This window comes from Pseudocercospora fijiensis (genome assembly GCF_000340215.1).
Source record: "Pseudocercospora fijiensis CIRAD86 unplaced genomic scaffold MYCFIscaffold_2, whole genome shotgun sequence".
Lineage (NCBI taxonomy): Eukaryota > Fungi > Ascomycota > Dothideomycetes > Mycosphaerellales > Mycosphaerellaceae > Pseudocercospora > Pseudocercospora fijiensis.
Genome location: NW_006921533.1, coordinates 1,686,132 through 1,708,334, shown reverse-complemented (window position 1 = coordinate 1,708,334; position 22,203 = coordinate 1,686,132). Strand labels below are relative to the sequence as shown.

Genomic DNA, 22,203 nt, shown 5'->3' with positions numbered 1-22,203 from the left:
TGGACTCTGATGGACATGAGCTGGAAGAGTTTCTGGGTGTCAAATTTGCCTCTATATGTCATGTATGAAATCCCATATTCTGTGAATGCTGATGAACCATGGCAAACATCATTCCTTCCATTTCTTTTTGCTTAGCACGCCCTCGCGATTCTGTCTTCCTCAGAGAAGCTACTAGGCATGAGCTTTTGAAATCAAGAACTATCAGGCGTGGCCATGTTTGTTCCAGGCATGTCGTGAAGATTTTCGGAAGCCATTGCGAATACACTCTTGGAGAGCGATTGAGCTTTCCCGCCCTCCCCAGCACTGGTTGATTCTCGCAAATTAAAGCACAGGAAGTCGAATCCGGCGCAAAGCCGCTCGCCTAACACTCAAGGCTGAGCGCTGGATAGATGTCGTTCTCCGGATGCAGGCCTTTCTGGCTGGCGCACCTCATTGCACCAGTTTCAATATCCTCATGCAATCTTCTCCGTCTCCTTCGCACTCTTATCGCCACCAAACACCATAGCTGTCCTCCGCTTCAACGCATCGATCGTCTCCTCCGTACTCCTGCCCTTCTCTTTCTCCTCGCGATTGATTCGGACAGCTGCCGCAGTGATGCCCACCGTCACAGCAAAGATCGGGTCTATGGCTCTATCTGATGTTAGTCCACGTCAAACGTATTCAAACTACAGCTGAACCCTACCTCGAGATGAGGTATGGAGTCGACATTGTTCACCCCAGTTCTATGCAGTCACTCTACGTGTCTCTAGCATGAAAGAAGCGCGGCATTATGGAAGCTTTCGGGATCGTTCCGCAGTGGAGACGAATCACAGCTCAGGCGGTCAGCAGCAGCGGTGTGCTCCAGCAAGCATACTACTAATGAAGATGAAGAAGGGCTTGAAAATGAGATTGACAGAGTGAGATCAGGCGCAATCTGAGCAATGTTCAACATCACAACGAGCTGGAAACTGTCGCGCAGGCGGATGTATCACATGACGCTTCACGGCGTGCACGCGCGCTATCAGTAACGTCATCGGCCAGCCTGAGAGCGGTGGGCACATTGCAAATGGCAGAGAAAACTGTATTGCGGCTACGGCTTGCGGATATCTGAATAGCTCATCATGGAGAGTATATGCCATGTGCTGCCGTCCGCCAGGTCTCTTTGTTCCCACCTGGCCGTTCCCACCTGGCCGTTTGTAGCTCCTCTACAGTCATGCTCTGCTTATCGTCGTTCTCAGCATATTGTTCCTGGCGTTCCTAGTCCTGCTAATTCAAAGAGCATCCATCCCAAACGCCCGTTGCAAAAGGGAAGTCCGATCGTGGGCATGTGGAGGATGTCGTGTCGTGGTCGTGAAATGGTGTGGTCTGAGTCGTGGGAGATGGGCCGCTGCTTTACACAGCGTCGCCGAAGGTGTTCTCGCCGGAGTATCTGCAGGAATGTTAGCCTTGTTGCACTGCTTTTGGATATGATGATATGAATCTTGACATACGTGATGTAAAGGAAACCGTCTTCGTCCTTGTGTTCCTCGTAGATCGAGCTCATAAGCGCGGCGGTTGGAGGCAACACCTCATCGACGAAGATGAAGATCGCCTTCTCTGGGCTAAGCTTGATGCGCTTGCGGATCACGTAGACGAACTGTCCGACGGTGAGGTCGGCTGGCACCAAGTACTTCTTCTTGTCGATGGTTGCGATATCCGACTTCTCGACCTTCTCGCAAATAACCTGTGCATCGCTGTTAGTCAAGTCCCAAAAATTACGAGTCCAACACCGCTAGCTGCTCGCCGTCGTTTGCGATATTCTGAGCGGTATGGTGTAATTGTCGCTACTCACCGGAATCCGATCAGCGTACTTCTGGCGGATGCGCTCAGCCTCGGCCTTGCGCTTCTCGAACGGGTGCTCGTCCTTGAACTTGGATCGCATGTTGGCGGTGTCTTTGTGTGATGAGCTTAGATGTGTTTGTTGTTGCGGCGTACGAGATCGTGGCGAAGATGAAGTGTTGTGTCGTAGGTTGTGTAAGGAATGTGAGTGGAAGCTCGTAGGCGGCAGAAGATGGACGTGGAGCAGCTTGAATGGCGGGGCGCCAGTTTGGGTCAGGAAGCAGTCACGAGCTTAACGGCGGATGTGTCAGCAGCTTCGCGACTCAGAACATGCGTCACGTCTAGCTCAGAGAACCGCAGGCGATGATTCATGTGACGGTGTGAATGAAGTCTCGAAACATGATGGATTTCGTCAAAGGACTTCAACAGTCCTTGTGCTGTCAACAAAGAAGCCTGAACTTCGCGCGCCCACAGGTCAAAGAGGCCGCAGCTGATGTAATGGTACAAAACACAGGTATCTCTCCCTCCAGCAGGGCGCACTCATGCTGCCCGCGGTTCCCACATAACGCTCGCTAAATCACAAGAAGATCAGAACATAGAGAAAAGTGCGCAAGAGAGCCCCAAAATACGACATCGCTCCAGTGAAGACGTCACCCACCTCATAGCGTCGCCGTAGGAAAGTAGTATTGATCCCATAGGAACTCGTAGTCGTCCACAAAATTTCCGACCATGTCCAGGAGCGGCTTGCCTTTCAGCTTCGATGCGAAACCACGAATAACACCACGCGTGACATTCTCGTAGAAAGCGCCGCGCATGCCCCACCACGCGAGCGACCAGCCTCGCTTCTTGAGCTCCTCGCGCTCAAGTTGCGTGAGGCCGCGAGTGCCACCAGGTCGTCTCGTCCCGAGATCGTGCTTCGCGAGTTGCCGTGCGCCGTATTCAATGCTGACTCCAAGCAACCACGGTCTCCAGTCTGCTTTGCCCTTTCCTTTCTCCCTCTGCGACCAGTACGCCATTGCTGCAGCATATATGACAGGCCGGAGAATGAACATGACTTCCGCAACCTCTCCGAATCCAGAAGTTCGATGCACCAAGGCTTTTGGGGGCTTAATGTCGTCCGCTGTGAGGACTTTGGAAAGGAGATACGAAGATATGTCATCCGAGTTGGGCAAGGGTGGCAATGTCAGAGACGTTCGTGGCATGGTCCACTGCTCGCTGCCAGCGACGGACGGCTCTGACAGAGGACTCTGAAGCTCCTCCTCTTCTTGCGGTGTCTTGTCCTCGATTATCTCACGCTCGGGTAATGGCGGCGTGAGCAGGGGCCTTGAGTTCGTCAAGCGCATAAGGATGAGTCTGCAAAGTGCTTTAACGCTTTCCAGTATGACCACAAGCCTCCATCTTGCTTTCTCGCCTTTCCTCTTTGCCATCATTTCCAACAACAATTCCGTATATTGCACAATCTGCAGCGTCGTCGCCGTTCTTCGATAAGTCGGGCTCTTCTGGGAGTAGAACCTCGTATAGCGAGTGTGCGGGCTCTGATGCCGGGGTCGTGATCGTAATGATTGCGCCAGCGCTCTCGAAAGTAGATTATCATGATACAGTGCGAGCACCTGAACACCGGCGTTGAGCGATTCAGACGTGATATCAGCATGCGACAGTCCTCCAGGCACCAGATAAGTCAACGAACGTAATGCGCCTTCGACCTGGCCGACCGCGCCCGCGTTCTTGGTGATGAAGTCGCCGTACATGCTGACCCATTGCGACGGCAACTTGACAACAACCTTGGTCTGCTCGGCGGCGTGTTTGAGCTGCTCCATGGCGCCTGCTGCCGGCCCAGGACCCGTGCAATATCAGATGTCGTTTATCGTAGAGACGAAGGTGGAGATGAAAGCATCAGCGACAGGCATGAAGGAGCATCAGACTTCCGAGCCGAGGTTTCCAGATTTGACCCTTGTTCGCCCATTTCAAGCCTCCCGCACAGAACTCGCTTCAAATGTTGATTCAACCTTTGTGACCGTTATGATGAGCATACCTCGAACACGCCGCCGGCCGTTGTTGACAGCCACAGCACAGATTGCAGGAAGGAATCATGCAGAATCAGGGTTCTAGAATGGGACCCTGCAATGCTCTCGTGCTGAGCATCGTCTCTCTGAAATATCCCGACTTCCTCTGAATGCTTGGGGAATTCATCAAGTCAGAAGCAAGACATGTCCATCACTCATGAAGAAGCGGCAAGAGTTCGAAAGTATCTTTGGAGCTACGAGCAGGTCCCTACTGTCAAAATTGCGGTATTGGGCTCAGACGGCGTAGGGAAGCGCAGCATACTCCAGCGGGTGAGTTCCTTCCATCACAGCTCTCTGCTTCCGCTCATCCTGCTACTTAGCTGTGCTATGGTTGCGTAATCGACGGCTCGAGAGACTCACCCACAGTCGAGCTTGAGTGGCACAAACATGTCACAATTCAGGGCAAGGATGTTCATCTACAATTCGATTTAATACAGGGCGATGTCTGTGATATGTCAGAGGCAGAGCTGCTCGAATATGTCCGGCCAAATGAAGCATGCTTTCTGGTATACGACGTGACTCGTCGCGAGTCGTTCGATCTACTAGACAAGTTACGGCAAGTCTACGTCAAAAGAAGACGAATACCAAGACGTCAAGCTCGAAGCAATACCGTTTTTGTGATAGCGAATCGCATCGACCGATGGCGAGGTGACTGGACAGTCTCAATGCATGAAGCCGACGCATTTGCCCAGAGCTTCGGAGCACTTTTCTTGCAGATGTCTGCTTTGACTGGAAAAGGTACAGGCGATGAAGTTGTGGTAGATATGCTGGGACATATCTTGCTGAATCGTATACTGGATGAGGCTGGACCTCGATGGCTCACAGCGCCAGTAGTGATTGAGCAAGAGGATCGCAGGTCCATGTAGGTGCTCCAAGATAAATCAACGTTCTCCAGGCTGACTGATATCAGATCCTCCGATGTTGGCATCGAAGATCGACGGCGTTCTAAGGCCCAGCGAATACTTATGAGGCTGAGGAGGCAACGTCCGGCGCAGCCAGTCTCTAATGGAAGAAGCTCGTCATTGAGCTTCTTGGGGACCAAGGGCCACATCTCTAGGAAACTGCAGAGTATATTGACTTGAGAGGAGCATGGTACCAGGACGTAACCTGTAGTCCTCCAGAGGACCGCGTCTGAGGTGTAGTGCCGAGCACTTCACCGTTCGCTGGCCTGACTGGAGTACTGTGTATCAATCCTTGGCCTCAACGTCTGAACGAGAACTGAATCGCGTACTCCCTCAGCACTGACACAATAGCTGCTGAACAGACTGGGAGGAGCGCAAAATAATGACAAATTGTGTGTTTGCTGCCACTCTGCTGCGCTGCGGCCACCCATGAACAGGAAGCTCACACTTCTGAGTGTAATACAGCGAAATATCAAAGACATGTTACTGAATAATTTTCGCACTTATCATCGACGGCGACTTGAAAATGTGATGAGCTGAGGATGAAACTTCACCCACAAATGATAAGGTTCAAAAAACTGGAGAAGCTCCGATCACTTTGTCGCGTTGAGATTCATGAACATTGATCAAGAAAAGTATCTGCTGTAACCATCAGACCGCTCAGAAGACTTGGTCATTAAAGCCTGAAAGTGGAAAATTTGGACTGCTCCAGCATGCAACGAGCCCCTGAAGCCTTGTATGCAACATATAAGGCGTCGAAGTTCTCTACTGCGCGAGCATCTCGTTCTCTTCGTTCCACCACTCCTTGAACTGCCTTAACCTTTCCGTTCTCTCACGAGCAAGTCGTCTTCCGGTCTCCGTCTTCATCATGTTCTCCAGCTTCAAAAGCTTATCATCGAAGTGATCAATGCTGCCTTGCAACCCGCGATCTGCTCCCTTCACCGCTCCAAAAGCAAAGACTCTGCCAATTCCAACAGCGCCGATGGCATCAAGACGGTCCGCATCCTGTACAATCGCGAGTTCTGGATGCGATGCGATGATAGCTTTGACCAGCTGGGGTCGCTTGGTCTCATTGCTGTACGAGACATTCTCTACTATCATGGCAATTTTTGCCACAAATATTGGAGAGCAGCCGTTTTTGGTCAGCAGATTGGAAACCAGCTGTTCTGAATTCTCTCCAGGTTGCGTGTATTTCTTGTCTCCGACATCGTGAAGCAGAGCTCCAAGCACCACGGCATCCTTTCGCAGCCGCTTGGTCGGATTGGTCTTGAGCTCTTCGGCTAAGATGCGTTTGGACAGCTCAAGGACTCGCAGTATGTGGTTGAAGTCATGAGATGCATCGTATCGGGACATGTATTTCTCAACGTAGTTGTAGACATTCTGATAGAGTGCGGTAGACTCAATCTCGGATTGAGTTGTGCCGTTGGCAGGGTTGCTCGAAGTGTCGATGGCCATTTTTTGTGCTTGCAGGATGTTGGCAGAACCACAGTTGTGAACAATTGTAATATTATGTGCCCTCCATAATCAGGCAGTAAGCACGAGGCAGACGCGTCGCGCGAAACCAGGAGTCGGAGTTGTTGGTGATTTCGTGAAATTGGACGTGGTGAAATCGGATCTCGGAGAGCACAGCACAGACCTTGGAAGGCGCAAGGCACCTTTGAGTTGCGTCGCTAGGTAGTTCATCTAAGCTACAAACCAAGCACATCAACCACCATCACGAGATCTTCGCCAACACTTTCTGCACAGCTATCCATCGCCAAAGAAAGATAGCTGGAGATACAGCCACCCTCCAAGATGCCTGCGACCACAGCAGAAACGCTGCAGCTGGTCAACCGAACCGTTTCCGTGGCACCTCTCGTCCTCCTCTCTGCAGCAGATCACTATGGCCGGTCAGCAAAGGGCACGCGGAAACGTGTTGTTGGAGTTTTGCTTGGACAGAATGATGGAAAGAGCGTGAGAGTATCAAACAGCTTCGCAGGTGCGGCGAGAATCATCAAGATACCGGGTATTGATGCTGTCTAACACATATTGTGCAGTGCCTTTCGAAGAAGACGAGAAGGACCCCTCGGTATGGTTCCTGGACCACAATTATGTCGAGTCAATGAACGATATGTTCAAGAAAGTCAACGCGCGCGAAAAGCTGATCGGATGGTACCACTCTGGACCCAAGCTGAGGGCGAGTGATCTTGAGATCAACGAGCTCTTCAAGCGATACACCCCGAATCCTCTTCTGGTCATCATAGATGTGCAACCGAAGGATGTCGGGGTACCGACCGATGCATACTTTGCTGTGGAAGAAATCAAGGATGTATGGGGAAATACAACAGTAGAAGATACGTATGGCGGCTGACTTTTGTCCAGGATGGAACGACCACGGCCAAGACTTTTGTGCACACACCGAGCACCATCGAGGCAGAAGAAGCAGAAGAAATCGGCGTCGAGCACCTTCTACGAGACATTCGCGATGTGGCAGTAGGCACTCTCAGCACGCGCATAACATCACAGCTCGAGTCATTACAAGGTCTTCATCTGCGGTTACAGGATATCGGCAAGTACCTTCAGAGAGTCCTCGACGGCGATCTTCCCGTCAATCATGCCATTCTTGGCAACCTCCAAGACGTGTTCAACCTCCTGCCCAACCTCTCGACGCCCAAGACCGCTGGAAAGGACCTGCCTTCAATCAACGGCTTGGTAAATGGCGCCGTTGGTGTTTCTGGCGGTTCGTCAGAGAACTCCGAGCTTGCGCGCGCCATGTCGACCAAGACGAACGATCAGCTCATGTCGATCTACCTCTCCAGCTTAATTCGAGCCATCACCGCCTTCCACGATTTGATCGAGAACAAGATACAAAACAAGAGACAGCAAGAAGACGAGGATGCGAAGAAAGATGAAGACAAGAAGGAGACGGACGTGAAGAAGGATGATAAGCTGATGCTGAATGGAAAGTCTGAGAAGACCGACAAGGAGGCAACTGAGGATGTGAAGAAGGATGAGAAGGGTAAGAAGAAGAGCTAGACAAAATTTAGACACGAGTGGGAAGAGCGATCACTCACGGCGTGCAAGCATAGACGGCGTCTGGAGCATCATGGGCACTAGTGAGGCAAGCAAGGCGCTGGTATGGCCAGCGCAATGAAGCTGGATACATGTCGAATATGTACATTATCAGTGGATACGAGCAGACAGCTTGTGCTGTTGGTGATTGCTCAAAGAGCTAGCCCTGGAACCTGCAACCAGCAGCAGGAAGCTGAAGACGAAATGAGACGAAAGCATTGCATGATCAATATGTCCAGCGAGACCCAGTAGCCTTGGGTTGCTTGCCTTTTCCATGCGACTGGCGGGTCACGCGCAGGATGCCCTGATATTCTCGCAACTCATAGAACGCCAGGCAGTGCTTCCAGACCTGGCATGACGCAGCTTGACCAAGTCGCAAAGGATTGCACTCTGCTTGGCGGCCTCTCAATGGCGCTGGCTCAGTAGGTCCCAATCCTCAACATCTTCTCGAGCCACGTCGCCTACGCCCTGCCACATCTGCGCTGCATCAAACCCAATGGTTGCCTTCCCTGCAAGTATGCCTCAGTCTCAGTCGCCCCACCCAGCAGCCCAGCCTGCCATGTCCTCCATCGTGATTTGCTTCTCCTCGACGAAATGCGAGAACATCTGGCAATGCTCGACAAGCACGCAGGCCAGGAGGTGCTTACATACGGGCATGTCCGAACCTAGTGTGAGGCCTCCGAATGTCCATCGCTCCTCGTTATTGGTGTTGATTGAGCGGTCTGGTGCTTCTGTTGCTGGAAAGGCCGAGAATGCAAAGGCTGGACAAGAACAGGTCCAGGCGTTTAGGCGGACTTCGTAGTAGTTCGTGTGTTGGTATGGTGTGTTTCTACTTGTTTGTGGTTGTGCTGAGCGGACGAGATATAGCTTGCATGTATGTTCTTCGCCGGATGAGGTGTGTAGCCGAGTGACCAGGCTACGATCTAGAAGGTCGAGCGCTGGGAGTAGTTCTTTCCCGAATAGTGCGTACAGTGTCAGGAAGATGTTGCGAGCCTCTTGTGGTAGATCTCGTAGCGGGTTTGAGATGTGGTCTGCGGCTGCTGTGTTTGGTACTGAGTTGACCAGAGCTGTCACCATGCGACGGCCATCCATGTGCGCAGTCGCTTCTCACATCCCGCGCCGCGCGTAGGTGTCAATTCGTTCTAAGGAAACGGGAGAGACACTGAGGCCGCCTTTTGCGAGTCTGGAGGAAAGTGTGAAAGCGAAGCCCTTACGCGCAGCACAGTCTCTACGAAGATGGCTTCGGTTGCAAGAAGCTCTCTGCTGCGATCGCTAGGACACATTCACCACCCTTACTATTGCGTGCCCTTGTCATCACCTCGAGATGTTCGAGCTGATGGACGACGAAGTAGTTCTAGACAGCCTCGAACATTGAGAGTCGAGCATGGAGTTAATGCATGTGCTGTAGGTCAGGGTCTTATTTTAGCACACGCGACGGAGCCGCACGTCTGAGATGTTGAAACGCAACAAGCAAGGCATTCCGGGGAGAGAAGCAGGAGGCTCTCGGCTCACGAGACAGCAGCTGGCGGTGTCGCATTGCACTCCTGAGCCAACGCAACAGCTGCTGAAGACGGCCAGCGGCCATGCATGCTTGAAACATCTCGAGCGCATTGGGCAGCATGATCGGTGCGCGTGGACACAACGGGGCATTCACATGCCAACTGCGCAGTGCCGGTGCCTCGGAGCGCCTGATCATCAATGGCTGTCACAAGGGCAGGCTTGTCAATGCTGATGGTACCCTCAGCTGGAACATCATCCATGGCAAGCGAAGAACCCGCGCGGAGGTACTGTACCTTTGGAGCCATTCGGCTGGTGGTGCGGCATTCAGAGATGGATGCTCAGCGATGGCTCGAGCAACGAGGGCGCGATGGGACAAAGGAGGGAGCTGTAATGCCGCTCGTAAGCGAGCACCTTTGCGAGCTGTCGTGCGGACGCCTGCTGCGCACCGGTGACTAGATGCTCCTGTGGGTGTGCCTCGCCCTTGGGAGCCAGTCGATCACGCAAACAGATGACCTGTGAGGTGAGCTGGACGTAACGCCCACTGCCCATTGTCCACGCCTGCCACGCGCCGACGATGGCGACTGCGAGTGCTGAGCGGTCATGGCAGAGATGTACTGTACATATGTATCAGAGTCGTGGAATCATCGGCAGCGCCGTCACCCGCCACTCGGGATGCCAATGCCAATGCCAATGCCAATGTGGATGTGGCGAGCGAGCGAGCGTGGGGAACCTGACAGGAAGGCTCTCCGTCCTCGTCCTGACCACTCTTGTTTTTGCTGCAATGAGTCACCCATCACAAGGCCCTCTGCCAGCTGGAGAGCTCCCTACCCAATGCGCCAACACCGGTCACATTTGCGCGTCACTTGCGCGCTGCTGATTTGCCAGCCCACGAACGTTCGCCCATTCTCTACCCAGTTCCGAGCGGGCCTGCAACTGTCAGCGCAGCGCCTTGTCGCAGAGCCTGACTCCTGCCATGCGCACTCCCAATGGAGGCCCTTCCTCCATTGCCACTGACCTGTCTGAGTCCCTCCCTGCCTGGCCTGCTCAGGTTTGTCCGCCCGTGTAAGTCGATCATCACACTGCTGTCATCAGCGCTGCAGCCTGCAGCCTGCTGTTTCAACCTCCAACCCTCCACCAAACACTCCTTCTGTCTCGCCCAATACTGTGCCACTGCTACTCAGCAGCCTAGCGCGAACAGTCATAATACCAAGGAATATTCTATTCCACAGCTACTAATCTGAGGACAATCTCCCTCCATTCTTTAACTATAACTGCCCCCCGACCTCGTATTACGCTTCGACGCAATTCCACGCACACGGATTTAGACGGACGACATCTCCATAAGCCAAGGCAGACAACACCAATCGCGACCGCCCTTCGCCACCCACTGCCTCGCTATAAGTCTGACATCCGCCACTCTTCCACATCTCGAGACTCACCACCGCTACTGTACTATCGCAACGCGACGCAAAGATCTGATGACTATGGAGTTGTCGCAACCAGGACAAGAGCCCAATAAACCCAAGACCCTGCCGATACCACAATTGTTGACGCCTGAGGAGTCGACCGTGGACAGTTTCACACAGAGCATCGCCCCTCTAGCGCCAGTTCAGACGGCCTCTCCGCCAGCATCGCCAGAATTCAGATCGTTTCCGACAACAGAAGGCGCCTTCTCGCAAAACGACCCAGTGCTGTACCCGGACAGCAAGAATGAGCACGCTATAAATGCAGACAAGCCGTTGTTCGAGCAAGGCGTGCATCAGTGGCGATCACGGGATAGTAGCCCTGCCAGCGAGGCGAGCTCATTCCCAACAACACCACCTTCTGGCAACAGTCCGGTAGTCCACCTTGAAGAACTTCCAGACGCACCTGCTGTCGTTGTCACTCCAAGCGAGACCAAAGCCCGGCAAACGAACACCAGACCCATTGGACCAGTCGAACTCCTCAGTACTTACGGCATGGACTACGTCAACTACATCGGGGCGCAGAATGCGAAGCGAGAACGTCTACAGAAGGAAGCACGAGAGGCGCGAAAACTACCACCTCCAAGTGCAAGTCGCGCTGGTCGTCGGGACTTCTACACAAACCAGCTACTCTCATCTCTGGGTAGAACTCGCATCGAGAAACCCGCAGTCACGGCAACGACACCGAAGTCAAAAGTGGCACGAATTCCGCCACCAAAGGCCAATGGCGATGACTCATTGCCTGTAATCCAGAGCGAGTCACCAGCCAAGCGTCATCGTCGACAGGCATCGACCCCCGATGTGTCAGCTGGAGCACTCCCACCGGCCTCACAGCCCAAGCCACGCACTCGCGCTCCGCCTTCTAAGAATGTTAACGGCAAAGACCTCAACTGGCAGGCCATTCCCGACTATGCGCCGCCGGCTAGTTCCCTCAATGGCCGGGAGTTGAACGCCGCTTGGACCAATGGGCACCGCCTGAACTTGGACGAAGATCCCGATCGAGAACATCTGCATCCCGAAGAGTTCAAGCTCGCAAGCACACTGCGACTCAAATGTGCACAATACCTGATGAGCAAGCGCCGTATCTTCGAAGCACGCCTTGAGCATTTCAAAGAGAACAAGGAGTTCAACAAGACATCTGCGCAAGCGTGTACGAGCATTGACGTCAACAAGGCCAGCAGGTTGTGGGAGGCTTTCAACAATGTTGGTTGGTTTAACGAGAAATGGTTCCAAGGACGTTTGGAAGAAGCAACCAAATAATTCTCGACTGGAGCCTGGCTCAGAAATTTCCTCATTATCTCGCATCGCATTTGAATCAGACTGGACCGCGACCCTTTTCATTTACACAAGCATGGCGTTCATAGCTTTGGAGGATTTCAGCATGGCTTGCTCTGGCAGCTTGCCTTGGTTTATGACGATTACGACTTGTAACGAGCGCATGGACATCAGTCACAGCACAGGACGATGGATGTAGGGCTGGCTGAGAGGAGGATATTCAGCTGCGTGTGTCAGGCCACAGAAGATTGTTCGGCCGGACCTTCACTAATAGAGTGATGTTGGAATATGATGGATTGGATGAATTTACGGCATGGAGCTTGGAATTGCATGAGATACCCCCCGACTCTTACCCCATTGGACAGATTGCTAGTGAATGACCCTTTTTTGGATGACATATCTTTCGTGCTTCAATGCTTCTCGGCAACGTAGGATCGTAGTGGATACAGGTCTGCAGATAGGGGCAGTAACTGTGTGCGCTGTGCGAAGCGCTGCTAGCCGCTGTTGTAAAGTGTCACATGCTTGAGTCGTGCACGGCCCATTCATACACGCAGCCCTGTCGCGATTGTCACGATCTGGAACTTTCTTGCCTCGCGCATCCTTGTCGGTGTGAACATCTGCCATTGATATCGCGGACCTGAGGCCGATCGCGACCGACACGCATTTCTTGCGACAACTTACCAGCACTCAGCAGTTAGCGCAGCGAAAAGTCAACGTGTCTTTGCAGTTTGCTTGGTTGAGCTGAAACAGAACACGAGAAAAGGGCGGCGCTAGAGCAGATCAAGCGCCGCCGAATCCCTTGCAAGCTGCGAAGCCGCGTACGTCTCCTACACTTTGCATTGCTGCTCTTTACAGCTGTCGAATACACCGACAGCAGGCACGCTGGCCACAGAGGCGCCGTCAACGACATTTGCATCGACCTTGCCTTCGCATCGGATGCTTGCAAGCGTCCGCTAATAATTTCGCTCGCTCGCTTCACATCTCACCTTCGCTCCCTAAACCAGTTTCCAGCAGTTCGAGGGGCCTGGCCTGGCCTCGAGTAAGGCTGCCCAGCTAGACAGCCTTCGCGGACACGGCCCATCCTTGCGCCTGCAAACGCTTTTCCAGCATCACAGCAAGGCATTCACAGCGTCTGCACTCGCCCAGTATGGCGACGCCGAATGCCACCACCACAGGCATTGACGCCGGCGACCTCAGAAGACGAAACGTAGGCTATGGCCAGCCCAACGGCACCTTCGTGCCCGCCAAGCTCGACAAGCAGCTCGACGAAAAGACCAAGCAGAAGGTGCGTACCGCTTGCCCGCAGCATGAGAAGATGAAATCCCATGCTTAAGCCACCTGCTAATACTGACATGCCTCGAACAGACCAACTCCTTCCTCCACACCCTCGACGAGTATGAATTCGTGATTGCACCCATCATCTTCACCGCACTGGCCTTCTTCACGCGCATGTGGAAGATTGGCCTCTCCAACATGGTCACCTGGGACGAGGCACATTTCGGCAAGTTCGGATCACACTATCTCAAGCGCGAGTTCTACTTCGATGTACACCCGCCGCTCGGAAAGATGCTTGTCGGCCTATCAGGCTATCTCGCAGGATACAATGGTTCATTCGAGTTCAAGAGCGGAGAGGCATATCCAGAGGATGTGGACTACCAATTCATGCGCGTTTTCAACGCAGCTTTCGGTGCTCTCTGCATCCCGCTGGCCTACTTTACTGCGAAAGAGCTGCACTTCAGAAGATCGACGGTGTGGTTGGTGACCTTGATGGTGCTGTTTGAGAACAGCTACACGACCATCAGCAGATTCATCCTGCTGGACAGCATGCTTCTGTTCTTCACCTTCACCACCGTCTTCACCTGGGCCAAGTTCCACAACCAGAGACATGATCCATTTTCTCCATCGTGGGGCTTCTGGCTGTTCATGACTGGTATCTCTATCGGTTGCGTGTGCAGTGTCAAGTGGGTTGGTATGTTTGGCACTGCGCTGGTAGGACTCTACACCATCGAAGATCTCTGGAACAAATTTGGCGACCTTAAGATGCCCAAATTTGAGCTCGGAGCACACGTTGCATTCCGCGTGGTCGGACTGATGGTTATTCCCATGATCGTCTACATGTTCTCATTCTGGATGCACTTTTTGATTCTCGAGAACAGCGGACCCGGCGACGCGCAGATGTCTTCTCTCTTCCAGGCGAATCTTAAGGGGACCGCAGTGGGCAAAGACAGCCCTCTGGAAGTGGCATTCGGATCGCGCGCTACTTTGAAGAACATGGGCTACGGTGGAGGACTTCTCCACTCGCACGTCCAGACCTATCCAGAAGGATCGGGCCAGCAGCAAATCACCTGCTACCACCACAAAGACGCCAACAACGACTGGTTCTTCTATCCAAATCGCAATGAGCCAGAGTTCAACCCCGAAGCTCCCATCAAATACGTTGGCAACGGCGATGTGATCCGTTTGATACACGCTCAAACCGGCCGCAACCTCCACTCTCACCAAGTTGCAGCTCCCGTCACCAAGGCTGACTATGAAGTTTCCTGTTATGGAAATGTGACCATTGGCGACACCAAGGACCACTGGATCGTTGAGGTGGTCGATGATGCTGCTTCGCGCGATTGGTCCAAAGTCCGAACACTTACCACTTCTTTCCGTCTCAAACACAAGGATCTTGGCTGTTACCTGCGCGCTGGAAACGTCAATCTTCCTCAGTGGGGTTTTAAGCAGATTGAGACGAGTTGTGTCAAGGAGAACAGGCCTCGCGATAAGTTCACGCACTGGAATGTTGAGTCACATTGGAACGAGAAGCGTAAGTGCACATCTCCTACCATATGGTTTGGGTTTACTAATGGCATATTCAGTCCCCGCTGGCGATCCTGGGTCATACAAATCGCCTTTCTTCCGCGACTTCATCCACCTCAACGTCGCCATGATGACCTCGAACAATGCGCTTGTGCCTGACCCAGACAAACAAGACGATCTCGCTTCGGCGCCATGGCAGTGGCCACTTCTCAACGTCGGTCTCCGCATGTGCGGTTGGGACGACAAGAACGTCAAGTACTACCTGCTTGGCAACCCGTTCGTCTACTGGGCATCAACGGCGTCGCTCTTCTTCTTCATCGGCATGTTCGCGTGGTATGCCATTCGCTGGCAGCGAGGCTTCGACGAACTCACATGGAAGGACATCGATCAATTCCAGTACGCTGGCATATACCCCGTGATTGGCTGGTTCCTTCACTACCTGCCATTCGTTGCTATGGCACGTGTGACTTACGTGCACCACTACTACCCAGCACTCTACTTCGCAATCCTGACATTCGGCTTCTGCATAGACTGGTGTACGAGCAGATTACCGAAGCCGGTGGAATGGGGTCTCTACACGGCGCTCTACGGAGTCGTCATCTTCATGTTCTGGCTGTTCCGAGCCTTATGCTTCGGTATGGTTGGATCTAATCAACAATGGAAGCACCTGAAGTGGCTCCCGAAATGGAGAATGTCGGATTAGATTTTCGTTGCTACAGCACGAGTCTCAGTTTCTTTTTAGACGGGAGTGGGAAGATGGTATGAGGAACGGTCGATCTCCTTGGGGCGGCACATGGCGTGGCATTGCATCAGGCGTCTGGGATCAGCGAAAAACAGCGCGAGATGTACTATGTAACATGCAGCAAAATTTCTCATCAGTCTCAAATGATATAGATTAGCGACTCTGCTTACAACACTGTTGTTGTGAGCGTGGAATGATTGAGCATTTCCGCGAGTGTTGAGCCTCGGCGAGATTAGTTAGCCAGGAACAGGCTGCCAAGACTTTGGAGCTCCGATGATCTCTCCACACTTCAAGGTTCCCATCCTGCTGACCTTTCGTGGTTTCAAAAATACTTTGAGAGATCATCCCTTCACGACGGCTTGGTAGATACTACCGATGAATCCGATCAGAACGCCTCTCGTTGAGGCAGCATTGAGGTCCTGCACGAAGTCGCAACGCTCTCCCGTATCCCGCAGTGCTTTGCGACAGAATATAGCTCCATCATCGCGAAGATATGTCAGTGGTGGCAGAGACACAGCAGCAGCCCCCGGAGAACATCAGAAGATCACAGTATGGGCGCCAAAGACACGGATAGCAGTGGGCATCGTGTTCATTGGCAGCCTCATCTACTCTATGGTACAAGCCATGGCTTTATGCGATTCGAAGTAAAGCTCACAGTCAACGTAGGCCACAGCAGATAAAGGCCTTGCGCCACCTCCTCAAGATGCGCAACAGCCTAAGTCCGGGCAACACCTCGAAAGTCCTTCAATTGCCGAACGAGATGTTCTTGCCAAACGCGAATCCGGCGTCACCCAAAACTCACCAATGCGTCTACGAATGGAACAATTCATTAAACAAAAACAGCAAGAGATTGTACGAGCACTAGAAGCTCTCGACGGGCAAAAATTCCACATAGACGAATGGGAAAGGCCCAATGGCGGAGGTGGAATCTCCTGCGTCCTGCAAGATGGCAATGTCTTCGAAAAGGCCGGCGTGAATATCAGTGTGGTATACGGCACGCTACCACGAGCCGCGATATCGAAAATGCGAGTCAATCACAAGGCATTAGATCCGGACGTTGAGAGTCTGGAATTCTTCGCTGCGGGACTGAGTCTGGTCCTCCATCCAAAGAATCCAATGGCTCCGACCGTACATTTGAATTACCGGTACTTCGAGACTGCGAATTCTGATGGCTCGACTAATGCCTGGTGGTTTGGAGGTGGTACGGATTTGACGCCTTCTTACCTCTTTGATGAGGATGCTATACATTTCCATCGCACGATTAAGGAGGCCTGTGATTCTCACGACAAGAACTACTATCCTAGATTCAAGAAGTGGTGCGATGAGTACTTCTTCGTGAAACATCGGAACGAGACGAGAGGGGTTGGCGGGATTTTCTTCGACGATTTGGATGAGACGGAGAAGGATCAAGAAAGCTTGTTCGCGTTCTGTCAGACTTGTTTGAATGCTTTCTTGCCTTCTTACCTGCCTATTATTCAGAAGCGGAAGGATCTGCCGTTTACCGAGAAAGAGAAGCAGTGGCAGCAGTTGAGGCGGGGACGGTATGTGGAGTTCAATTTGGTGCATGACAGAGGTACCGCTTTTGGGCTGAATACTCCCGGGGCAAGGGTTGAGAGTATTTTGATGAGTTTGCCTCTGACGGCGAGGTGGCAGTATCAGCATGAGCCGGAGAGGGGAAGTAGGGAGGACAGATTGGTGCAGGTTTTGAAGAAGCCTGTCGAGTGGGTGTAGAGTGTAGGTATTGTACAGCAGAGCTATACTTAATGTACAAAAGGTTTACTGTGGCCGGCTCTCCTGCCGAGAGAGCTTCAGCAACGTATCCGCCCAACGATCGGCTTCATTTGCTGAAATCTTGAAATGGGCGCGCCTTCGTTGACTGCTCGTGTTTCAGCCCGATGAGATGCTAGCGGCGCTTCGGAGAGCATCTGCTGCAGCTGGTGCTGGGATCACCACCGTACGATAGTACCACACTTTCTCGTCTCGCGGCTTTCGGACAACACCTGATACCACGAAGTGAAGCACACTGCGAGCGTTCTCCACCTCAAAGAGCGATGCATGGCGTTCCTCCCCCAAAGCGACGCCGTGCTTCACGAAGGCGAATCCAAATGGCCCTAGCTCCGACGATGAGGTAAGCTGCTTGATGATAATTGCAGCCTTGTATGCCCTTTCAATATGCCGATACCAACGCTGAGCCTGCAGTGGCCTCCCAGCTCCGGCCATCCTCTCCTGTCTGGTCAAGCGACGTAGGTGCGGTTGAAGCGCCAAGGCAAGCGTGCCGACCAACGATTTTGCATGCTGCGCAACCTGTGTGTTCTGAAATTCCTCATCCAAGATCTGCTTGCCAGCTGTGTACTTCAATACGCTCTCTAGCGTATGTCCCAAGTCGTCCACAACCGTAGCCATATATCTCTCATCGGCACCAAGAGCATCATGAAACTTGGCCTCCACATCCCATGGCAGAGTTGCACGCAGGACGTCTTTGTGGATAGCAGCGCCGATGAGGCCCATGACGAGATAATCCTGTCGAACAAGAACACCTCGGTCGGGGAGGTCGGCGACATGCATCTGCCATTCCTCACCAAAAAGTAGCCTGTACAACGACTCTAGCTCTTGGTCGGGCTTGAGCACAAACTCGGATTGAGCTTCGGCATCGATTCCATGCTCCTGAAAGTACTCTAGCGTTGCGGTCTCGACTTCGTGCTTAATGCGGTCCATATACATCGTGACGCAGTTCTGGTCCGCTGCTGGGACGATCTCAGATGGTCTGGCTGGCGCATGAACCGGCGCGATCTTGGGTACAGGCCTGCTTCTCTTTTCAGCCTGGGTGCCATCGCTGCTTGCTTTGCGCTTCCGTGATGCTGCTTGAGTTGGCTCTGCGTCCTCTTCAGATTCTTCCTCGTCTTCTGTCTCTTCTTCTTCGGCTGATTCGTTCTTAGAGTCGATGCCGAGCTCCTCTTGGTACTCCTTGGAGAAGATGGTGCCACCACGCCTGAATAAGTCGTCGACTTGTGGAGGCTTGAGCCGGATCTTTTCCCTCTTAAAGCGCGGCGGGCATTTGGCTTGAACCACATTTCGCAATTTGTCTCGGAATTTCTTGTAGCCCCTCGTTGCAGCATCCCCCGGGAGGTCAGGATTATTGTCTTTGAAAATCTTCCGGAAGAATGCAGTCTGGGCCTTGGCGTCGACGAGCCCTTTTCGCTGGTCAATGATGGCGCGAATCGTTTCTCCGACGTCTGGGACAACGTAATCTTCTCCCTCCTTCGCCATCTTTCGGCTGCGTACGGATTCTGCCAAAGCTCTTATCGTCTGTCGACACCGAGTAGTTGGTGTCGCTGGTCAGAAAGTGGAGATCGCGTTGCAATTGTGGAAAGCACTGCCTAGGTGAGGTTATGGGCCGAAGTGAGGAAAATTTTGCTGCAGTCGCAGCAGAGATACTAGGGAAGCCGAGCTCACTTTCGCTTGAAGTTACCTATCACATTTCCCGGTTTGACATTGCTCATTCTCACCCGCACGGACGTTGTAAAGCTCACTTGGACGTAGTAAAGCTGACCTGTCGACTAAGGTTCTCTCTGCTCGCTCCATCTCGCACATACAATTCACCAACACGTCAACCAAGATGGTATTCCATATCGAATGCGTTCTCGACTTGGGAACCTCGAAATGGGTGGCTGCTTACGCCATCTACAAAGATGAAGAACGCATTCCTCCGGAGACTCCGCTCATGATCGCAGATCGTGCTCACGAGGTGCCTGTGATAGCAACGTGGGTTGGCGATGATTTCAAGGAGGGCTTCGAGCTCGAGGCTATGGCAAACAAAGATCGCAAGCTTTCGAACAAGATTATTAGCCACCACAAGCTGGGTTTCTACGAAGGTCCAGAGACTGAAGAGCATAGGAAGAAGATCCAGGCCATCCTTGATGATATCCCCGGAAACAGGACACTAGACGATCTGACTACTGAACATATCAGAGCTATTATGAAGCACATCAGAGAGGCTCTTCTGAAATGCGGAGAGAAAACCCACTATGGCGAGCCCGTCTTCAAGCGTATGATCCGCGAAATGCGGGTAAGAATAACGGTTCCGCAGATCTGGAGCCCAAAGGCAAGAAGACGCATACAGACTGCTGCAAAGAATGCCGGACTGAAATTCGTGGTGCTCGCCTATGAGCAACAATGCGCCCTATCGTTTCAAGTCAACAAGTGGTCCCAGAAAAGAGAGCGACTAGACAAACCGCTGAAGAAAGGTGACAGTATTTTGGTCGCCGATCTTGGCTGTGGCACCGGCGACTTTGCCGCCTACGAACTGGATGAGGATCTCGATACGAAGAGCAAACTTGTCACCATTGAGCACTCGACTGGAGACATCTGTGGGTCCTTGCAAGTCGATATCCTGCTCTACGAAATGCTCAAGAAGCAGGAGGGCGCGGAATGGCGCGTCGACACCGCGGACTATCTCGGAGTCACTGAGCGGGACTTCGATCGCAGAGCTCTGCAAGCTATTGAGCGAGTCAAGAAGGAATTCGCCGGAAATGAAGAGTTTGGAACAGGTCTCATTCGAGGTCTTAAAGGCAAGTAAGTACAGTATGAAGTCGAGAAACTTCACCTCCTTCGGTCATCTGAGCGAATCCATGCGATGCAAGCATAAGACAACCACTTGTATCGAAAGCTTTTCTCGGAGCTTCCTGAACACCCGCTAACATTTCTGCCTTTCGATTACAGATACAAAAGCTTTCAATTAGATGCAAGGCAGATCCATAGTGCTCTGGACCAAGTCATAGCGAAGGTCACGAAGAGGCTCGACAGGCACATTGACACGCGCAAGCCTCGCGTCATCGAGATCACTGGCGGCTTTGCCAAGAACAGCCATCTGATGATGAAACTGCGTAACAAGTACGAGCCCGCAGGCATCGACGTTGTTCGCCCGAATATCACTGACATCTCCGACTGCTACCCCGTCGCGGTTGGCGGGCTGCTGCGGTATGATAGCATACGAGCGCCAGTCCTGCCATCTCAGTTTGGCTATGCATTGCTCGAACGACAGCCCTTTGACCCAAATCTTCACCGTGACTCATACGAAGATGGAGATTGGGAAGAAGATGAGATCATCACTAAGCAATGGGTCAGAAACGATCCATTTCATCCAGAGACTGAGGTTGTCGATGATCGGCTTAGGATCATTGTCCAGAAGGGCCAGAAGCTCCTTCCAGGCCAGGTGGTACGGAAGAAAGTCTCACAGGTCTATACGATTCCCATGGCGAAGCCAAGGATTACGGCGGAGCTAGTCTACCTGACCGCCAAGCTTAAGGACTACATGGCGGCGAGGAAACTCGAAGAAAAGGAGGATGCAAACAATGACGACGAGTGCAAATTCCGCGCAGGTGTCCATCACTGGGCTTCGGTAGATCTTCCAATCGAGTTGAAGGATATCAGGAACAAGGGGTTCCAAGTAGTAAAGGATGATGGCGAGAAATTCTGGGAGGTCCGAGCATTGGTTTGGATCAAGAATGGACCGCAGGATATGGAGATTGCTTTCGATGTCCTAAAGCCGAAGCAGGATGAGGAGTGGGATAGCGATAAGGAGGACTCGGATGATGATGAATTCGATGGTGAAGTGGCGTTTACGGTCAGAGAAACGATTTGGGACTCGAAGCATTCCGAGTTCATGCATGAGGAGGCATGAGGCGGCATTCATCGTGTTTTGATGGAGACTTAGGTGGTCGTCCTCGCTAGATGCGATGAGTAAGCAGTTCTACCAACCACTGTACGTTCAGTGGTCGAATGTTTCACATGAAGAACGCACGGTCTTCTTGGCGTCCTCATATTTTTCACACTCCACATGTACAAAACAGTATCTCAGAGACATGAACCAAGAACACTTGAGCGACGCAAGGTCAGACACAATGAGAGGCGACATCCCAAGACCGTCAGCGTTCAAGCGAAAGCGACAAGACCCAGAACCCGGACCCGGCTATTCTATCGAAAGTACGTCGTAATATCAACTCCCATCTTCCGATCATAACTAAAATCCATCACACAGAACCCCAAAATACAACCCGACCCACATCATGGCGATCCGCCGACGAAATTTTCGACAAACTGAAAGCAGAACTCAATAGGCAAATTTTGGAGGAGAAAGAAAGAATTTCAGAGCTGCAGAAGAGACTCGCGAGGCTCGATGTCGATGCGATGAACGATCGTCGCGAGATTCAGATTTTGGGGGAGGAAAGAGAGTATGCGGAAAGGGAACTTTATAAGGAACGGGATGTGAATTTGAAGCTTAGAGAGCGTGTAGAGAGGAGTGAGAGCATTGCGGCTGCGGCGAAGGCGGTTGTGAGGGCTTCTTGGAGGGAGTTTGGGGCGAGGATGGATGAGTTGACGGAGGTTGTGGAGAATGATCGGTGAGGATTGCGATGGGGTGCTTCTCTTATAGAGGTTCTCGTTGTGGCTCGCAGGACGTTAGCTGTCTTAGAGAGCCTGGTCATTTGATGAAATTATAGGAGAACGGTGGAAGGTCTAATTAGGGCGTTGATATCACATTAGTTATTCAGGTCTTAGCCGAGTCTGTCGACTTCTATCGTGTCTCTCTGCATGCATCAGCTTTCTGAGCA

The 22,203-nt window shown here is 52.4% G+C and overlaps 11 protein-coding genes across 11 annotated transcripts; 5 read left to right on the top strand and 6 right to left on the bottom strand.

Moving 5' to 3' along the window:
* Nucleotides 1-20: 20 nt before the first annotated feature.
* Nucleotides 21-715, bottom strand: MYCFIDRAFT_52915 (uncharacterized protein). Its single transcript, XM_007924384.1, has 2 exons — nucleotides 683-715; nucleotides 21-630 (listed from the first exon to the last, which is right to left on the bottom strand). Exons 1-2 carry the CDS (start codon nucleotides 706-708, stop codon nucleotides 453-455), a joined length of 204 nt encoding a protein of 67 aa, XP_007922575.1. The 5' UTR covers nucleotides 709-715; the 3' UTR covers nucleotides 21-452.
* A 327-nt stretch (nucleotides 716-1,042) lies between these two features.
* Nucleotides 1,043-1,991, bottom strand: MYCFIDRAFT_72353 (uncharacterized protein). The gene is made up of 3 exons (XM_007924542.1): nucleotides 1,811-1,991; nucleotides 1,470-1,702; nucleotides 1,043-1,408 (listed from the first exon to the last, which is right to left on the bottom strand). The coding sequence occupies exons 1-3, from the start codon at nucleotides 1,898-1,900 to the stop codon at nucleotides 1,372-1,374; spliced, it is 360 nt and encodes a 119-aa protein (XP_007922733.1). The 5' UTR covers nucleotides 1,901-1,991; the 3' UTR covers nucleotides 1,043-1,371.
* A 197-nt stretch (nucleotides 1,992-2,188) lies between these two features.
* MYCFIDRAFT_161256 (uncharacterized protein) lies at nucleotides 2,189-3,629 on the bottom strand. The gene has a single exon (XM_007924980.1). The coding sequence runs from the start codon at nucleotides 3,612-3,614 to the stop codon at nucleotides 2,457-2,459; it is 1,158 nt and encodes a 385-aa protein (XP_007923171.1). The 5' UTR covers nucleotides 3,615-3,629; the 3' UTR covers nucleotides 2,189-2,456.
* Nucleotides 3,630-4,004: 375 nt separating this feature from the next.
* MYCFIDRAFT_193878 (uncharacterized protein) lies at nucleotides 4,005-4,726 on the top strand (the record flags this gene model as incomplete). Its single annotated transcript, XM_007924979.1, has 2 exons — nucleotides 4,005-4,130; nucleotides 4,298-4,726. 2 exons carry the CDS (start codon nucleotides 4,005-4,007, stop codon nucleotides 4,724-4,726), a joined length of 555 nt encoding a protein of 184 aa, XP_007923170.1.
* Nucleotides 4,727-5,527: 801 nt separating this feature from the next.
* On the bottom strand, nucleotides 5,528-6,217 carry MYCFIDRAFT_40970 (uncharacterized protein; the record flags this gene model as incomplete). The annotated part of the gene is made up of 1 exon (XM_007924263.1): nucleotides 5,528-6,217. One exon carries the CDS (start codon nucleotides 6,215-6,217, stop codon nucleotides 5,528-5,530), a length of 690 nt encoding a protein of 229 aa, XP_007922454.1.
* A 339-nt stretch (nucleotides 6,218-6,556) lies between these two features.
* On the top strand, nucleotides 6,557-7,777 carry MYCFIDRAFT_82647 (uncharacterized protein; the record flags this gene model as incomplete). Its single annotated transcript, XM_007924674.1, has 3 exons — nucleotides 6,557-6,740; nucleotides 6,799-7,070; nucleotides 7,124-7,777. The coding sequence occupies 3 exons, from the start codon at nucleotides 6,557-6,559 to the stop codon at nucleotides 7,775-7,777; spliced, it is 1,110 nt and encodes a 369-aa protein (XP_007922865.1).
* An 82-nt stretch (nucleotides 7,778-7,859) lies between these two features.
* MYCFIDRAFT_88504 (uncharacterized protein) lies at nucleotides 7,860-9,147 on the bottom strand. Its single transcript, XM_007924978.1, has 2 exons — nucleotides 8,461-9,147; nucleotides 7,860-8,322 (listed from the first exon to the last, which is right to left on the bottom strand). Exons 1-2 carry the CDS (start codon nucleotides 8,903-8,905, stop codon nucleotides 8,219-8,221), a joined length of 549 nt encoding a protein of 182 aa, XP_007923169.1. The 5' UTR covers nucleotides 8,906-9,147; the 3' UTR covers nucleotides 7,860-8,218.
* Nucleotides 9,148-13,198: 4,051 nt separating this feature from the next.
* On the top strand, nucleotides 13,199-15,741 carry MYCFIDRAFT_72354 (glycosyltransferase family 39 protein; the record flags this gene model as incomplete). Its single annotated transcript, XM_007924543.1, has 3 exons — nucleotides 13,199-13,336; nucleotides 13,417-14,860; nucleotides 14,913-15,741. The coding sequence occupies 3 exons, from the start codon at nucleotides 13,199-13,201 to the stop codon at nucleotides 15,554-15,556; spliced, it is 2,226 nt and encodes a 741-aa protein (XP_007922734.1). The 3' UTR covers nucleotides 15,557-15,741.
* Nucleotides 15,742-15,974: 233 nt separating this feature from the next.
* MYCFIDRAFT_150663 (uncharacterized protein) lies at nucleotides 15,975-17,380 on the top strand. Its single transcript, XM_007924977.1, has 2 exons — nucleotides 15,975-16,210; nucleotides 16,262-17,380. Exons 1-2 carry the CDS (start codon nucleotides 16,208-16,210, stop codon nucleotides 17,324-17,326), a joined length of 1,068 nt encoding a protein of 355 aa, XP_007923168.1. The 5' UTR covers nucleotides 15,975-16,207; the 3' UTR covers nucleotides 17,327-17,380.
* Nucleotides 17,372-19,186, bottom strand: MYCFIDRAFT_171508 (uncharacterized protein; the record flags this gene model as incomplete). The annotated part of the gene is made up of 5 exons (XM_007924976.1): nucleotides 17,372-17,446; nucleotides 17,473-17,529; nucleotides 17,567-18,869; nucleotides 18,910-19,009; nucleotides 19,072-19,186. 5 exons carry the CDS (start codon nucleotides 19,184-19,186, stop codon nucleotides 17,372-17,374), a joined length of 1,650 nt encoding a protein of 549 aa, XP_007923167.1.
* A 25-nt stretch (nucleotides 19,187-19,211) lies between these two features.
* Nucleotides 19,212-22,200, top strand: MYCFIDRAFT_171507 (uncharacterized protein; the record flags this gene model as incomplete). Its single annotated transcript, XM_007924975.1, has 11 exons — nucleotides 19,212-20,131; nucleotides 20,169-20,206; nucleotides 20,242-21,253; nucleotides 21,277-21,308; nucleotides 21,336-21,360; nucleotides 21,389-21,524; nucleotides 21,551-21,825; nucleotides 21,877-21,993; nucleotides 22,026-22,050; nucleotides 22,093-22,099; nucleotides 22,136-22,200. The coding sequence occupies 11 exons, from the start codon at nucleotides 19,212-19,214 to the stop codon at nucleotides 22,198-22,200; spliced, it is 2,652 nt and encodes an 883-aa protein (XP_007923166.1).
* Between the last annotated feature and the right edge of the window lie 3 nt (nucleotides 22,201-22,203).

Coding starts and splice junctions, on each gene's coding strand:
- MYCFIDRAFT_52915 (XM_007924384.1), bottom strand. CDS start 708: ATGTCGACTCCATACCTCATCTCGAG. Junction 631..682: donor ACTCCATACCTCATCTCGAG/GTAGGGTTCAGC, acceptor AACATCAGATAG/AGCCATAGACCCGATCTTTG.
- MYCFIDRAFT_72353 (XM_007924542.1), bottom strand. CDS start 1,900: ATGCGATCCAAGTTCAAGGACGAGCACCCGTTCGAGAAGCGCAAGGCC. Junction 1,703..1,810: donor AGTACGCTGATCGGATTCCG/GTGAGTAGCGAC, acceptor AGCGATGCACAG/GTTATTTGCGAGAAGGTCGA. Junction 1,409..1,469: donor GACGGTTTCCTTTACATCAC/GTATGTCAAGAT, acceptor ACATTCCTGCAG/ATACTCCGGCGAGAACACCT.
- MYCFIDRAFT_161256 (XM_007924980.1), bottom strand. CDS start 3,614: ATGGAGCAGCTCAAACACGCCGCCGAGCAGACCAAGGTTGTTGTCAAG.
- MYCFIDRAFT_88504 (XM_007924978.1), bottom strand. CDS start 8,905: ATGGATGGCCGTCGCATGGTGACAGCTCTGGTCAACTCAGTACCAAAC. Junction 8,323..8,460: donor AGGTTCGGACATGCCCGTAT/GTAAGCACCTCC, acceptor GCATACTTGCAG/GGAAGGCAACCATTGGGTTT.